At 58.6% G+C, this 14,832-nt stretch overlaps 1 protein-coding gene across 16 annotated transcripts in view; it reads left to right on the top strand.

Moving 5' to 3' along the window:
- The window catches only part of KMT2D (lysine methyltransferase 2D), a 40,802-nt gene extending 26,043 nt beyond the window's left edge, over positions 1-14,759 (top strand). For 10 of the 16 annotated variants that reach the window (XM_070052186.2, XM_089308274.1, XM_051845415.3 and 7 more), the window contains 17 exons: positions 85-2,751; positions 2,836-2,976; positions 3,100-3,267; positions 3,426-3,585; positions 4,087-4,162; positions 4,332-4,507; positions 4,612-4,742; positions 5,132-5,264; positions 5,345-5,472; positions 5,581-6,721; positions 8,877-9,013; positions 9,106-9,236; positions 9,713-9,760; positions 10,925-11,210; positions 11,404-11,477; positions 11,619-11,727; positions 11,891-13,347. In XM_070052186.2, the coding sequence (XP_069908287.1) occupies positions 85-2,751; positions 2,836-2,976; positions 3,100-3,267; positions 3,426-3,585; positions 4,087-4,162; positions 4,332-4,507; positions 4,612-4,742; positions 5,132-5,264; positions 5,345-5,472; positions 5,581-6,721; positions 8,877-9,013; positions 9,106-9,236; positions 9,713-9,760; positions 10,925-11,210; positions 11,404-11,477; positions 11,619-11,727; positions 11,891-11,983 (5,799 nt within the window). In that variant the 3' untranslated portion in view covers positions 11,984-13,347. Of the gene's footprint in view, positions 1-84; positions 2,752-2,835; positions 2,977-3,099; positions 3,268-3,425; positions 3,586-4,086; positions 4,163-4,331; positions 4,508-4,611; positions 4,743-5,131; positions 5,265-5,344; positions 5,473-5,580; positions 6,722-8,876; positions 9,014-9,105; positions 9,237-9,712; positions 9,761-10,924; positions 11,211-11,403; positions 11,478-11,618; positions 11,728-11,890 lie in introns of all 16 variants that reach the window. The other 6 variants (XM_051845422.3, XM_051845421.3, XM_051845425.3 and 3 more) reach the window with 5 other exon arrangements.
- Positions 14,760-14,832: the final 73 nt, after the last annotated feature.

Genomic DNA, 14,832 nt, shown 5'->3' with positions numbered 1-14,832 from the left:
CCAGAAGCCAGAGAAGAGGGATGGCACGGGGCAGGGGGAGGGTTGCAGGCTCCAGGCTGACCTCTCTGACTCTCCCACATTAAGGTCCGGAAACAGCAGAAAGAGCACACTAACCTCATGGCAGAGTATCGGAATAAGCAGCAGCAGCAGCAGCAGCAACAGCAGCAGCAGCAGCAGCAGCATTCAGCCGTATTGGCTCTTAGTCCTTCCCAGAGTCCCCGGCTACTCACCAAGCTCCCTGGGCAGCTACTCCCTGGCCATGGGCTACAGCCACTACAGGGGCCCCCGGGCGGGCAAGCTGGAGGTCTCCGCCTGCCCCCGGCGGGTATGGCACTACCTGGACAGCCTGGTGGCCCCTTCCTCAACTCATCTCTGGCTCAGCAGCAGCAGCAGCAACAGCAGCATTCTGGTGGGGCTGGATCCCTGGCGGGCCCTTCCGGGGGCTTCTTCCCTGGCAACCTTGCTCTTCGAAGCCTCGGACCTGACTCAAGGCTTCTGCAGGAAAGGCAGCTGCAGCTGCAGCAGCAGCGCATGCAACTGGCCCAGAAACTGCAGCAGCAGCACCAGCAGCACCTCCTAGGCCAGGTGGCAATCCAGCAGCAGCAGCAGGGGCCGGGGGTGCAGGCAAACCAGGCTCTGGGCCCCAAGCCCCAGGGGCTTCTGCCCCCTAGCAACCACCAGGGTCTTCTCGTCCAGCAGCTGTCCCCTCAACCACCCCAGGGGCCCCAAGGCATGCTGGGCCCTGCTCAGGTGGCAGTATTGCAGCAGCAACACCCTGGAGCTTTGGGTCCCCAGGGCCCTCACAGACAGGTGCTTATGACCCAGAATCGGGTGCTGAGTTCCCCCCAGCTGGCACAGCAGGGTCAGGGCCTTATGGGACACCGGCTGGTCACAGCCCAACAGCAGCAGCAGCAGCAGCAACAGCAGCAGCAGCAGCACCAACAGCAGGGATCCATGGCAGGGCTTTCCCATCTTCAGCAGGGGCTGATGTCACACAGTGGGCAGCCTAAACTGAATGCCCAGTCCATGGGCTCCCTGCAGCAGCAGCAGCTCCAGCAGCAACAGCAGCAGCTTCAGCAACAGCAGCAGCAGCTCCAGCAACAGCAGCTCCAGCAACAGCAACAGTTGCAGCAGCAGCAGCAACAGCAGCAGCAGATGGGCCTTTTGAACCAGAGTCGAACTTTACTGTCTCCGCAGCAGCCGCAGCAGCAGGTGACACTTGGCCCCGGCATGCCAGCCAAGCCTCTTCAACACTTTTCTAGCCCCGGAGCCCTGGGCCCAACCCTCCTCCTGCCGGGCAAGGAACAAAACGTAGAGACGGCGCTTCCTTCAGAGGGCACTGAGGGGTCCTCTGCCCATCAGGGAGGAGGGCCGCTAGCAGTAGGGGCTACACCTGAGCCAATGGCTGCTGAACCAGGGGAGGTAAAGCCTTCACTCTCTGGGGACTCACAACTCCTGCTTGTCCAACCCCAAGCCCAGCCTCAGCCCAGCTCCCTGCAGCTGCAGCCACCTCTGAGGCTCCCAGGACAACAACAGCAGCAGCAAGTTAACTTGCTCCACACAGCAGGCGTAGGAAGCCATGGGCAGCTAGGCAGCGGATCATCTTCTGAGGCCTCAGCCATGCCCCACCTTCTGGTCCAACCATCTGCTTCCTTAGGGGACCAGCCTGGACCCATGACCCAGAACCTTCTCGGCCCCCAGCCGCCCCTTGGGCTTGAGCGGCCCATGCAGAATAATGCAGGGCAGCAGCCTCCCAAAGCGGGACCTGTGCCTCAGCCCGGGCAGGCTCTGTCTGGGGTTGGAGTCATGCCTACAGTGGGTCAGCTTCGAGCACAGCTCCAAGGAGTCTTGGCCAAAAACCCACAGCTGCGGCACTTGAGTCCTCAGCAGCAGCAGCAGCTCCAGGCCCTCCTCGTGCAGCGGCAGCTGCAGCAGAGTCAGGCAGTACGCCAGACTCCACCGTACCAGGAGCCTGGGACCCAGTCCTCTCCCCTCCAGGGCCTCCTGAGCTGCCAGCCACAACCTGGGGGCTTCCCTGGATCCCAGACAGGCCCCCTCCAGGAGCTGGGAGCAGGACCTCGACCTCAGGGCCCACCCCGGCTCCCTGTCCCACAAGGAGCCTTATCCACAGGACCAACCCTTGGCCCTGTGCACCCCACACCTCCACCATCCAGTCCCCAAGAGCCAAAGAGACCCTCCTCACAGTTACCTTCCCCCAGTGCCCAGCTCACCCCCACCCATCCAGGGACTCCAAAGCCACAGGGGCCAACCTTGGAGTTGCCCCCGGGGAGGGTCTCACCTGCTGCCGCCCAGCACACGGATACCTTCTTTGGCAAGGGCCTGGGACCTTGGAACCCCCCAGACAACCTAGCAGAAACCCAGAAGCCAGAGCAGAGCAGCCTGGTAGCTGGGCAGCTGGAGCAGGTGAACGGACAGGCGGTGCCTGAGCCACCCCAACTCAGCATCAAGCAGGAGCCTCGGGAGGAGCCGTGTGCCCTGGGAGCCCAGGTGGTGAAGAGGGAGGCCAATGGGGAGCCAGTAGGGACACCAGGTACCAGCAACCACCTCCTGCTGGCAGGCCCCCGCTCAGAGGCTGGGCATCTGCTCTTGCAGAAGCTTCTACGAGCAAAGAATGTGCAACTCAGCGCTGGGCGGGGGCCTGAGGGGCTGCGAACTGAGATCAACGGGCACATTGACAGCAAGTTGGCTGGGCTGGAGCAGAAACTGCAGGGTACTCCCATCAACAAGGAGGTGAGTATGTGAGCTGGAGTAGGGCAGAATGAGCAGGTCCAGGTCAGACAGGACAGCTGCCTTCACTGGGCTTGTCTGGCTTAGGATGTGGCAGCAAGGAAGCCTCTGACACCGAAGCCCAAGCGGGTGCAGAAGGCGGGCGACAGGTTGGTGAGCTCCCGGAAGAAGCTGCGGAAGGAGGATGGGGTGAGGGCCAGCGAGGCCCTACTGAAACAGCTGAAACAGGTGATACCCAGGAGCCAGTCCCCCGGCCCCATCCCAGGCAAGGGGGCGCTCTGTCTCCGCACTGTGCAGTGGCGGAGACGCAAACGCCACTGGTTTCTGACATGGTCATCTCACCCCTCTTAGGAGCTCTCCCTGCTGCCCCTAACGGAGCCTACCATCACCGCCAACTTTAGCCTCTTCGCTCCCTTTGGCAGTGGCTGCCCGATCAGCGGGCAGAGCCAGCTGAGGGGAGCCTTTGGAAGTGGGGCGCTGCCCACTGGTCCCGACTACTACTCCCAGCTGCTTACCAAGGTGAGAAAAATGGCACTGGCTTTTTGGGGCTCGTGAGGTGCTGGGAGCACTGGGGGTGGAGATGGAGGACTTTAGAAATTGCTGGTGTGGTGTGGGGCCAGGAGATTGTGTCAGTCTCCCTCGGCCATCTTGCACACACCACCCCACCCCACCCTCAGAATAACCTGAGTAACCCGCCGACACCACCCTCGTCGCTGCCCCCCACCCCACCCCCATCGGTGCAGCAGAAGATGGTGAACGGTGTCACTGCGTCTGAGGAGCTGGGGGAGCACCCCAAGCACGCTCCAGCTGCCCGCGACACAGAAGGGATGCAGCGGGGTGAGTGGGGATCAGGTTGCCCCTTCCCCAGTGGGATCGCCCTGCCACTCAGCACAGGGAATGAGTGGGCTGTGTGCCTCCTTGAGGACTTGGCTGACAGTACCCGGGAGAGGAGGGGCCTGCCTGGGGGAGTCTTGGTGAAGCTGCGAGGTGTGGAGCAGGAGTCTCACCTGGATTCTGGTTTCTGCATTGGTTTTTACCTGTGTTATTTTAGCCACGTTCACTTGACTGACTTGCGTGAGCCTTGGCGTGCTCATCTGAAGGAGTTGCTGCGAGACAGAGAATGTCCTTAGAGCCCAGGGCCTGGCTCTCAGGAATGGCTCATTAGAATGCAGCTTGTCTGCCCCAGACTGGTAGGGGCCTAGGTGGCTGCTGCTGCCAGCCAGGAGCTCATCTTAGCTAAGTGCAACCTGAAATACCAAGGTGCTGGGACCCGGAGCGGGGGCAGAGAAGCACCGTCAGCTCTGTTCACCGGCACCCTGTCTCCTTTCCTGCCCTCAGATGCTTCTGAGGTAAAGAGTCTGGACCTGCTGGCCGCCTTGCCTACCCCACCTCACAATCAGACTGAGGATGTCAGGTAGGGGTAGGGTGGGAAATGGGAGGGGGTGTGGGATGGGTGCAGGCCGCTCTATCTTCCTCTGGCCAGTGAGGGAGTTCACGGGAGGCTGGGATGTACACTGACCTCCAGGTGTGTGTGTGGGGGTGTCCACAGGGCTATAGCAACAAACTTCTCTTTGGGCCCACAGGATGGAGAGCGATGAAGACAGCGACTCCCCCGACAGCATTGTGCCAGCGTCGTCTCCCGAGAGCATCCTGGGGGAGGAGGCCCCTCGCTTCCCTCAGCTGGGCTCTGGCCGGTGGGAACAGGATGACCGGGCCCTTTCCCCTGTCATCCCCATCATCCCTCGGGCCAGCATCCCAGGTGTGTGCTGCTCTGGGCATGGGCCAGGCTGCCTCAGCTGGGTTGTCAGAGGTGGTGGGGAGGGAGGCACCTCCTTACCTGAGTCCTTATTCTGTCCTCTTCAGTCTTTGCAGACACCAAACCTTACGTGGCCCTCGACCTGGATGTCCCAGGAAAGCTACCTGCCGCAACTTGGGAAAAAGGCAAAGGAAGTGAGGTGTCCGTCATGCTCACGGTCTCTGCGGCCGCAGCCAAGGTGTGTCCCTGGGACACCTTTGGGCTAAGGGGACCTTTGTGCCGGGACAGCCGTCCCTGGAGCACGTCTGAATGGCGTTGCACACCTGCTGTGTGCGGAAGCCTGGATGGGAGGCCGCCCTGCGGGGTCTCTTGAATGTGCTGATGTGCACGGGGCATCTCCAGGTTGTGACTGCAGCAGGTGCCATGCCTAAACCTCGCAAACCCAGTCTTGTGTTGGTGGTGCTCCGGACAGGCTGTTGCGCGGGCACGTTTAAGGAGAGTGGGAGTGGCAGGGGCAGGGCTGCCTGACCCAAGGACATGGGCTATGGGTGTCTTTGTCCCATCCCCCCCTCCCACCTGCCACCAGACAGTGTTGGTTTGTCTCCCCTCCCTCCCCTGCCCCGGCAGAACCTCAATGGTGTGATGGTGGCCGTGGCAGAGCTGCTGAGCATGAAGATCCCCAACTCCTATGAGGTGCTGTTCCCCGAGAGCCCTGCCCGGGCAGGCATGGAGCCCAAGAAGGGGGAGGTCGAGGGTCCTGGTGAGTGTGGCAGGAAGCGCTGTGGGGGCCTGTGGGGACTGGTTCTGCTGTGAGACTCCTGACCCTTTCCTTCCCACAAGGAGGGAAAGAAAAGGGCCTGGGTGGCAAGAGCCCAGAGGCCGGCCCCGAGTGGCTGAAGCAGTTTGATGCAGTGCTGCCCGGCTACAGCCTCAAAAGCCAGCTGGACATCTTGAGCCTCCTGAAGCAGGTAAGTCCAGGGGAGAGAAAGCCCACGGCTGTGGGGGGGAGCGGAATATCTGGGCTGGTTGGGCGGGAAGCGGAACCGGCACTCACGGTCCAGGACACCCTCTCCTAGGAGAGTCCCGCCCCAGAGCCGCCCACCCAGCACAGCTACACCTACAACGTCTCCAATCTGGACGTGCGACAGCTCTCTGCCCCGCCCCCTGAGGAGCCCTCCCCGCCCCCATCCCCCTTGGCACCCTCTCCTGCCAGCCCGCCTGCTGAGCCCCTGGTTGAACTTCCACTGGAACCCTCGGCTGAGCCACCTGTGCCCTCCCCTCTGCTGCTGGCCTCGTCCCCTGAATCGGCGCGGCCCAAGCCCCGAGCCCGGCCCCCTGAGGAAGGTGAAGACTCCCGTCCGCCTCGCCTGAAGAAGTGGAAGGGGGTGCGCTGGAAGCGGCTGCGCCTGCTACTGACCATCCAGAAGGGCAGTGGGCGTCAGGAAGATGAGCGGGAAGTGGCCGAGTTCATGGAGCAGCTCGGCACGGCCTTGCGGCCAGACAAGGTGCCTCGGGACATGCGGCGCTGCTGCTTCTGTCACGAGGAGGGTGACGGGGCCACGGATGGGCCTGCCCGCCTGTTGAACTTGGACCTGGACCTGTGGGTGCACCTTAATTGTGCCCTGTGGTCCACGGAGGTGTATGAGACCCAGGGTGGGGCGCTGATGAACGTGGAGGTTGCCCTCCACCGAGGCCTGCTTACCAAGTGCTCCCTGTGCCAGCGAACCGGTGCCACCAGCAGCTGCAACCGCATGCGTTGCCCCAACGTCTACCACTTTGCCTGTGCCATCCGCGCCAAGTGCATGTTCTTCAAGGATAAGACCATGCTGTGTCCCATGCACAAGATCAAGGGTCCCTGTGAGCAGGAGCTGAGCTCTTTCGCGGTCTTCCGGCGGGTCTACATCGAGCGGGACGAGGTGAAGCAGATTGCTAGCATCATCCAGCGAGGAGAACGGCTGCACATGTTCCGTGTGGGGGGCCTCGTGTTCCACGCCATCGGGCAGCTGCTCCCTCACCAGATGGCCGACTTCCACAGTGCCACCGCCCTCTACCCCGTGGGCTATGAGGCCACGCGCATCTACTGGAGCCTCCGCACCAACAACCGGCGCTGTTGCTACCGCTGCTCCATCGGTGAGAACAACGGGCGGCCCGAGTTCATGGTCAAAGTCATGGAGCAAGGCCTGGAGGATCTGATCTTCACCGACGCCTCTCCCCAGGGTGAGCATGGGGCCTCAGGTGGGGACGGGACTGGGCAGGTCTTTCCCAGGGACACCGTTCAGATGGTGGTGAGAAGATACTGCACTCGCCGTGGGAGTGAGCCTCCCTCTCCCAGCTCAGGCAGGCAGGAGTGTATATCATCCTTGTCTAATCTCACACATTCTGGCTCCTTTTCTTACCCTCAGTGGGACTAAGAGGACACAGCTCTGAGATGCCATCGGCTGGTTCTCTCAACCTGAGCTCGACTTTGAGGTTCTTGTTTATTTTGAAAAACATATTTACTTACTTAGAAGCTTTTTTTTCCCCTAAGATTTATTTATTTATTTGAAAGAGTTACACAGAGAAGGAGAGGCAGAGAGAGGGGCGAGGGGAGAGGGAGAGAGGGAGGGAGGGAGAAAGGGAGAAAGACGTCTTCCATCTGCTGGTTCATCCCCAATTGGCCGAAATAGCCAGAGCTGTGCCAATCTGAAGCCAGGAGCCAGGAGCTTCTTCTGGGACTCCCACGCAGGTGCAGAGGTCCAAGCACTTGGGCCCTCCTCCACTGCTTTCCCAGACCATAGCAGAGAGCTGGATTGGAAGTGGAGCAGCCAGGACATGAACTGGCGCCCATAGTGGATGTCGGCACTACAGGCGACGGCTTTGCCGCTACGCCGCAGCACCAGCCCCACTTAAAAGCTTTCCATCTGCTGGTTTACTTCCCACGTGGCCAGACAGCCAGGGCTGGGCCAGGCTGAAGCCAGGAGTCAGGAATTCCATCCAGATCTCCCACACAAGTGGCAGTGACCCAAGAACTTGGGGGCCATCCTCTGCTGTTTTGTTCCAGGCATGCTAGCAGGGAGCTGGATTGGAAGCAGAGCAGCCAGGACTCGAATCTGTACTCCAGTAGTGGCCAGTGTCACAATGGCGCAGTAGCCTGCTGTGCCACAGCACTGGCCCCTTAGTCATGAGTTTCCTGGGCAGAATTATTTTTTGTTCTTAGTTTTAGCGTAAATAATCCAGGTAACAGTAAGAGCTGGTGCCTGTTAGTGAGCATAGTGTGCCGCAGACAAAGCTAGGTGACTGATACTTTGTCCTGCTACTGCCTGAGGTAAGTCCTATCGTTACACCCACCTAGACGCAAGGACTGAGTCTTGGAGCGATCTAAGTGTTTGGTGTAAGGTCCCACAGCCAGGACCAGGGCCAGGGCCAGGACCAGGACCAGGACCAGGACCAGGACCAGGACCTGAACCCAGGTCTTCCCAACTGTAAAGCATACCTGTTCTTTCAACAATGACTGTGGTCTCTGCCTTCTCCCACGGGTCCTGGGTTTGCGTCTGCATCACAGGGTTCTGTGATATCCCACTCCAACATTGGAAGCCTCCTGGCTGCAGTTTTTTGAACAAAAAAAATTCTTTTTTTTTAAATAAGTATTTATTTATTAGTCTAGAGTTAGAGGAGAAGCAGAGAGAGAGAGAGAAAGGTCTTCCATCCGCTGGTTCAGTCTCCAATTAGCCACAATGGCCAGAGCTGCGCCGATCCGAAGCCAGGAGCCAGGAGCTTCTTTCGGGTCTCCCACATGGGTGCAGGGGCCCAAGGATTTGGGCCGTCCTCTGCTGCTTTCCCAGGCCACAGCAGAGAGCTGGATGGGAAGTGGAGCAGCCGAGTCTCAAACTGGTGCCCATATGGGATGCTGGCACTTCAGGCCAGAGCGTTAACCCACTGCGCCACAGCACTGGCCCCTAAGTTGTCTTTTTAAAAAATATATTTATTCAAGTGGCAGAGAAAGAGACAGTGTTACTGCTCCCCATGTGCCTGCAGTAGCTGGGGCTGTGCTGGGCTGAAGCCGGGACCAGGGAATTCAGTCTGGATCTCCCACATGGCTGGCAGGGACCCAACTGCTTGAGCCATCTCGGCCACGCCCCAGGATCTGCATGTCCTACAAGAAGCTAGAATTGTGAGCCAAGGACAGGAGTCAAATCCAGGCACCCTGGGATGAGCTGTGGGCCTGTTAATCACTAGGCCAGATGCCTGCCCCGCTCCCGGGAATAGGACCGGAAGAGTTCCTGGAGCTCCACGCACCTCTGCCGCGGGAGACAGCAGCCGTTCCGGCTGGGGTTAGAGGCTAGCAGTCAGCGGAGGTCTCCTCCAAGGGCCCCTCGCGTTCTCTCTCTCTCAGCTGTGTGGAATCGCATCATTGAGCCTGTGGCGGCCATGAGGAAAGAGGCTGACATGCTGCGGCTCTTCCCCGAGTACCTGAAAGGCGAGGAGCTCTTTGGGCTGACAGTGCACGCGGTGCTCCGCATAGCTGAATCGGTGAGGAAGAGGCCTGGGGGCGGGGCGGCCAGGGAGCACTGGGCCCGCCTGGGGCGGGCCTGGGCTGAGACCAACACGCCCTGCACCCACAGCTGCCCGGGGTGGAAAGCTGTCAGAACTACTTATTCCGCTATGGACGCCACCCTCTGATGGAGCTGCCCCTCATGATCAACCCCACTGGCTGTGCACGATCAGAACCCAAGATCCTGACACACTACAAACGGTGAGCTTGTGGCGCCGGGCTCAAGGCATGTGGGTGCGGGCGCAGGTGGGGCTCTTCGGCCACGCTCTGAAGGGTGGGGGTGCGCAGATCAGAGTTCCCTGGAGACTCGGGAGTCTGCGCGGGAGGGTGCGCAGGTGTCCCTGAAGTCTCCCTCACCTCCTCCCCAAACCTGCCTGGTGTACTGGGCTGACTTGGGATATAGGATGTAGTTATCTGGGATCCTGGGAGTGGCGTCTGGGATGTTCTGGGCAGACAGTGGGGAGATCTTAGGAACTCTGTAAGGGATCTGGTCACCTCTCCCCTCTCCTCTTCTGCTTCCGGGGGGGGCCTGTGAGTCTCCCAGATGTCAGACACTCCATGAGTGCTAGGGTCACCTTCCCTTCCCCAGGCTGAGTTGGTAATAAATAATTAGAAATATAGTGGAAAAATAATAAAACCTGACATTTGTATAGCACTTTATACTTTTTTTTTCAAAGCGTTTTCACATCCATTATCTCATTTGATCCTCACAACAACCTTATGAGGTAGGTAGGGCAGGTGGTATGACCCCCGTTTCATAGCCGAGAAAACTGAGGCCCAGCCAGGTGAAGTGACTAGACCAAGGTCACACAGACCAGACCTCCACCCTCCACCCTCCACCCCTAGACTTCTTTCTGTCTGCCACAGTAGCCTGGCCTTGGCCCCTGGGCAGAGGGGAGCAGAGTCGTGGCAGCAGGGCTGTGTCGAAAGCCTTTGGTGGCTCCTAAGCTGTGGTAGAGCGTCAGCAACTCCACCCCTCGTTGGCCCTAGTCCTTGATGCTCTACACCAGTGGTTTTCAAACCGGGAGTGCATGTGTTCCACAAAGCCTGGAACACATGAGCTGATGGGCAGAATGCGATCTTCCCCACGCAAACCTAATTCCTCCATCCTCAGATTGGATGTGACCAGAACCAGAAGAGCCCGTTTCATTGAGCTTATGTATTGGAGTTGCAACCAGCATCCTGTTAAAGGGGGTGGGAGGTGGACAGAGGTGGGGGTATGGGGGAGATTTCTACTACATTAAAAAAGAAACAAACCAAAAATGTTTGAAAACCACTGGTCTGGGATGGGCAAAAATTGGGCTGGTGCCCGCGGGTGGTGAGAAGGCACCCCGCTAGGCAGCAGTCATTCCCCTGCACTGAGCCATCTGTGAGAGCACCCCGTGTCACATCAGAGAGAGAGGTGGTCTGGAGACAGGCAGGGGTGCCACCAGCCCACTGTGGGAGACGTGGCCCCCATTTTTCAGGGCTCCCAGCATCTGCAGGAGATAGAATTTGGACATTTGCAAACCATCAGCTTAAATTCTAGGCCCAGGCTGCTTGGGGAAGAGCTCCCAGAGGAGCATGGCCTTGAGTGTGGTTTGGCAGAGGGGGGTGGGTGGGAAATGGGGAGAAGGAAGGACAGGCTCAGTGTAGGGGAATTGGTGCCCCCTTCCCTCCACCACCTCCCACCTCCCCATCCTGGGTTCTCTGTGCCACCCAGAGTGTCAGAAAGGGCCCCCGTAGCTGGCTGCTGCCTCACCCAAGCTGCAACCCAGTCGCCTCTGCTCTGCTCTGCAGTGCTCACTGCAGCACACGCCCCTAAGTGTGTGCCGCGGGTCCAGAGGTGGCGAGTGGGTGTGCTTGGCCTGGGGGAGGGCTGTCTTGTCATGGACTGTGTCACCTCCCAGGCCCCACACCCTGAACAGCACCAGCATGTCTAAGGCGTATCAGAGCACCTTCACAGGCGAGACCCACACCCCATATAGCAAGCAGTTTGTGCACTCCAAGTCGTCTCAGTACCGGCGGCTGCGCACCGAGTGGAAGAACAACGTGTATCTGGCTCGCTCCCGGATCCAGGGCCTGGGGCTCTATGCCGCCAAGGACCTAGAGAAGCACACGATGGTCATCGAGTACATTGGCACCATCATTCGCAACGAGGTGGCCAACCGGCGGGAGAAAATCTACGAGGAGCAGGTATGAGCTGGCAGAGCACTCGCTGTGGCTCCATATCCACATGCGGCCAGGGCACCAGTGGGTCCTGAACAGGTGGAAGGCTGGGGCGGAGTGGGGAGGGAGAGGCGGGAGAAGTGCGGAACATGCCAGGTGAACCCGTTGCCCCGTCCCTGTCTGATATCTCCTGTCCCTTGTCCAACCTGTACCTTTCTAGAATCGAGGCATCTACATGTTTCGAATTAACAATGAACATGTGATTGATGCTACATTGACCGGAGGCCCTGCCAGGTGAGAGAGGAATAAGGGAGGGACTTTCAGGGGTCCCTGAGGGCGGCATGGGTGGGCTGGGGTGGGGGTGGTAGGCCACAAGGAACCAAAACCGTCCCGACTCAGCTGTTTGGTGTCCCTAACTCTGTCCCAACTGCTCAGGTATATCAACCATTCCTGTGCCCCTAACTGTGTGGCTGAGGTCGTGACATTTGACAAAGAGGACAAAATCATCATCATCTCCAGCCGGCGAATCCCCAAAGGAGAAGAGGTGAGAGGAGGCGTCCCGAGGGGCGGTGGAGCAGCCCCTCCTCTGCCCTCCTCCGCCGTTGCTCGGAGGCCGCAGTTCCCAGGCTGGATCCCAGGCCGGATCGGCTCTGCTGGCCGCCCTTCTCCTGGGGCCGGGCACTGATTCTGCCCTCTCCTCTTTGCAGCTGACCTATGACTATCAGTTTGATTTTGAGGACGATCAGCACAAGATCCCCTGCCACTGTGGAGCCTGGAATTGTCGGAAATGGATGAACTGAGAAGCTTTGAGGCTACCAGGCAGGGGAGTCCACCCACCCCCAACCTCTTCCCTGAAAGGGATGAGGGGGAAGAGAGGTAGCAGCCAGAGCCAGGACCCAGGGCTGGGGCTGCCGGCTGACCGGAGCCCCTGGCACAGGAGGCTGGGGCAGAGGGCCCTAGGCCAAGCCCACCCTGGGCACCAGGGACAACCCCTTCCCCGCCACCGGCCCTTAGGCTGGCATCTCTGCCCCCAACTCCAGGAGGGGCCAGACAGAAGCAGCCATTGGGCATCTCAGGTTTGAGGGGGATACGGGCCGGGAGCTACCCAGAAGCCTCTGGGAGGCAGCAGGGAAGGGAGGAGGATGTGGGGCCTCACAGCCCTGCTGCTCCCTCTGACTCCTCCGGCCCAACTCCAGGCTGCAAAAGAGACTTGACTAAGCTTGACAATCCCAAAGGCCGGGTCCCACACCTGGCCCTGCCTGCCGGGTCCTGCCCCCACCCTCACTCCCACCCCTTTCCCTCTTGATCTGTCTCTGTCTCCCTCTTCTCCTCTGTGTTTCTGTCTCTCTATGGGTTGTGTTTCCTTGTTTTCCACTCTGACAAATGCAACGTGAACGGGAAAGAGGCGCCCGAGCTGCCCGGGGGGGCAAGCCGGGCAAGCCGGGCAAGGAGACCCCGCACCCACACCTACCTCATTTACGTGTTGGATTTTTTGCTGTTTTGAAATGTGAGACCCTCTCCAAGCCCCCGACTGCCCCTACCCTCTCCCCCACCTCACTGCCCTCTTCTGAGTGGGTGGAAGGGGGGACAGGAGGAGGAAGAAAAAACAACAACAAAAAATCCATCTTTGTTTTTAATTCTGGGCATGGGATGGTGGTTGAGGCAAATGATGGTGAAGATTGGGGATGACTGGCCCCTGGTTGCTCTGGGAGTTCCTTCTCCGTCTGGACACAGGAGGGGCATGCTAAACCTAGGACCAGGCTGTCTCCCTCCTCTTCTCCCAACCTCCTCATGCGCCCATTGGCCCTCCGGCCCCTGCATGGGGTGGGCGGGATGGGTGAGGGCTGGCCTGAGAGGCGTGCCCACACCCAGTGAGGCAGGGTGTGGCCCGGAGCTCCCACTTGCCCTCAGTCACCAAACTGCTGCTGGTCTGGTGGGAAGGGGTGGTGGTGCGGGGTGGGGAGCTTAGTGTCAGCGCGGGGAGGGTGGGGGGTATTTATCTATTTATACATGGGGTTGTACATAGTCGTGTGGGGCATGGGGGAGCCGGCTGGAGGTGAGAACCCTCCCCTCTCCCCCACCCCCCGGGGAGAGCAAATGTAAAACTACTAATTTTTGTGCTTTATATATTCTATATAAATATATCTATTTTCTTTTTACAAAACCAGTTTATAAATGGTAGGGGGGCGTGGGGCGGACACATGGAGCTCCCCTTGTGGGGGGGCCCCCTCCATTACCCAACCTACCGCCCTTTTCCTCACCCCCCCTCCCTACCCCCTGGCGATGACTGCTGTAAGGTGGGGGTGCAGAGAGAGGCCGGGCAATTCCCACCCGCTTGTATCGTTGGACTACGTTATAACGCACAAAAGTGAGCTGACCCCAGCGGGGGAGCCAGAGGCCAAGGGGTTCCCCACCTCCCCTTCCCCTTCCTGCCCAAGCTTGTGCTGCAGTTGAACCTCTTTCCAGGGGTGAGGGTAGGGTGGGGGCTGGGTGAGGCCCCAGACCCCTCCTCTAGTGGGGAGCCATGGGAATGAAGATGAAGCTTATATGCAGTTCTCTCCTAAGGGGCTGTGAGCAAAGGGCATTTTGTAATTAATATTTTCAAAAATCAAATGTCTGGAGTGTAGGAGTGGGCTTGGTGGCGATGGATGGGCAGGCCTGCTGGAGGGGGAGCACAAGTTGCTGTTGTGATTTTAGGTTTGTTTTTGTTTTGTTTTGAATTGGGGGGGTCGTGAATTGGGGGTAGGGAGTTTTTTTTTTTTTTTTTAAAGCTGCTTCCTCAACTGTTTCAAGCTGCAGATGTTTTAAGAGAACACCCCCACTCCGGCGGGAACCGCTGTAATTAAGTCAGTGGGGAGACTGGGCTGCCCCCAAAGCCACAGCCCTTGGACCCTTTTCCAAGAGTGAAAGGTCTAGGCTACAGGGAGGGGGAGATTGGCTCCTGTGAGTCAGGCTCTGGTTGGGGCTTGGGCCCTCGGATTGGGAAAAGGAGAAGGGGCAGACTTTGTAAGCATATGCTAGGTATCCAATAGTCCTGTAGAACTTAGGAAAGAAACCTTATACAGTTTTTAATTTTTATATAAACTATAACTCAGACCCAAGCTACAAGGTTGGAATTTTGGTTGTTGGTTTTTTTTTTTAAGTACCCTGCCTGTATAATTGCATCAGAATTCCCTACTCCCCCCCCACCCCGTGTTTGTATTTTGGGTTGGTTTACACTTGCACATACTCAATTTTCAGTTTTTCCCCTTTAGTCTTCTATTCTCCCCTCCAGGACCCTCCCCCTTTTTAAAAAATAAATCGCTGACAAGTGTGAATCCCGTGAAGACTTTATTTTGTGTTGTGTGTATCCTGTACAGCAAGGTTGGTCCTTCGTAACAACGGATGAAATGGTTCCCCTTTTTAAAGAGCCCTCTCTCCCTCCACCCCAGCGCCCCCAGTCCTTGGCATGTTTTGTATCAGCGATCATTCTGAACTGTACATAATTTATGTTGCGAGAGGCAAAGGGCAAGTTTTGGATTTTGCTTCTTCCAAGTTTGTTTTTAAACGACAAATAAAAAAAGAACATTTTAAATATAAGCGGCTCCGTCCCATAACCCTCGCCGTCAGCCGGACCGTGCGGTACGCGAGGACCCGGGGGAGGGCGGCG

This window comes from Oryctolagus cuniculus, chromosome 11 (genome assembly GCF_051225735.1).
Source record: "Oryctolagus cuniculus isolate XC-2025 breed Fujian yellow rabbit chromosome 11, ASM5122573v1, whole genome shotgun sequence".
Classification (NCBI taxonomy): domain Eukaryota; kingdom Metazoa; phylum Chordata; class Mammalia; order Lagomorpha; family Leporidae; genus Oryctolagus; species Oryctolagus cuniculus.
Note: the sequence above shows the minus strand (reverse complement) of the source record. Positions and strands in the feature narration are given on the sequence as shown.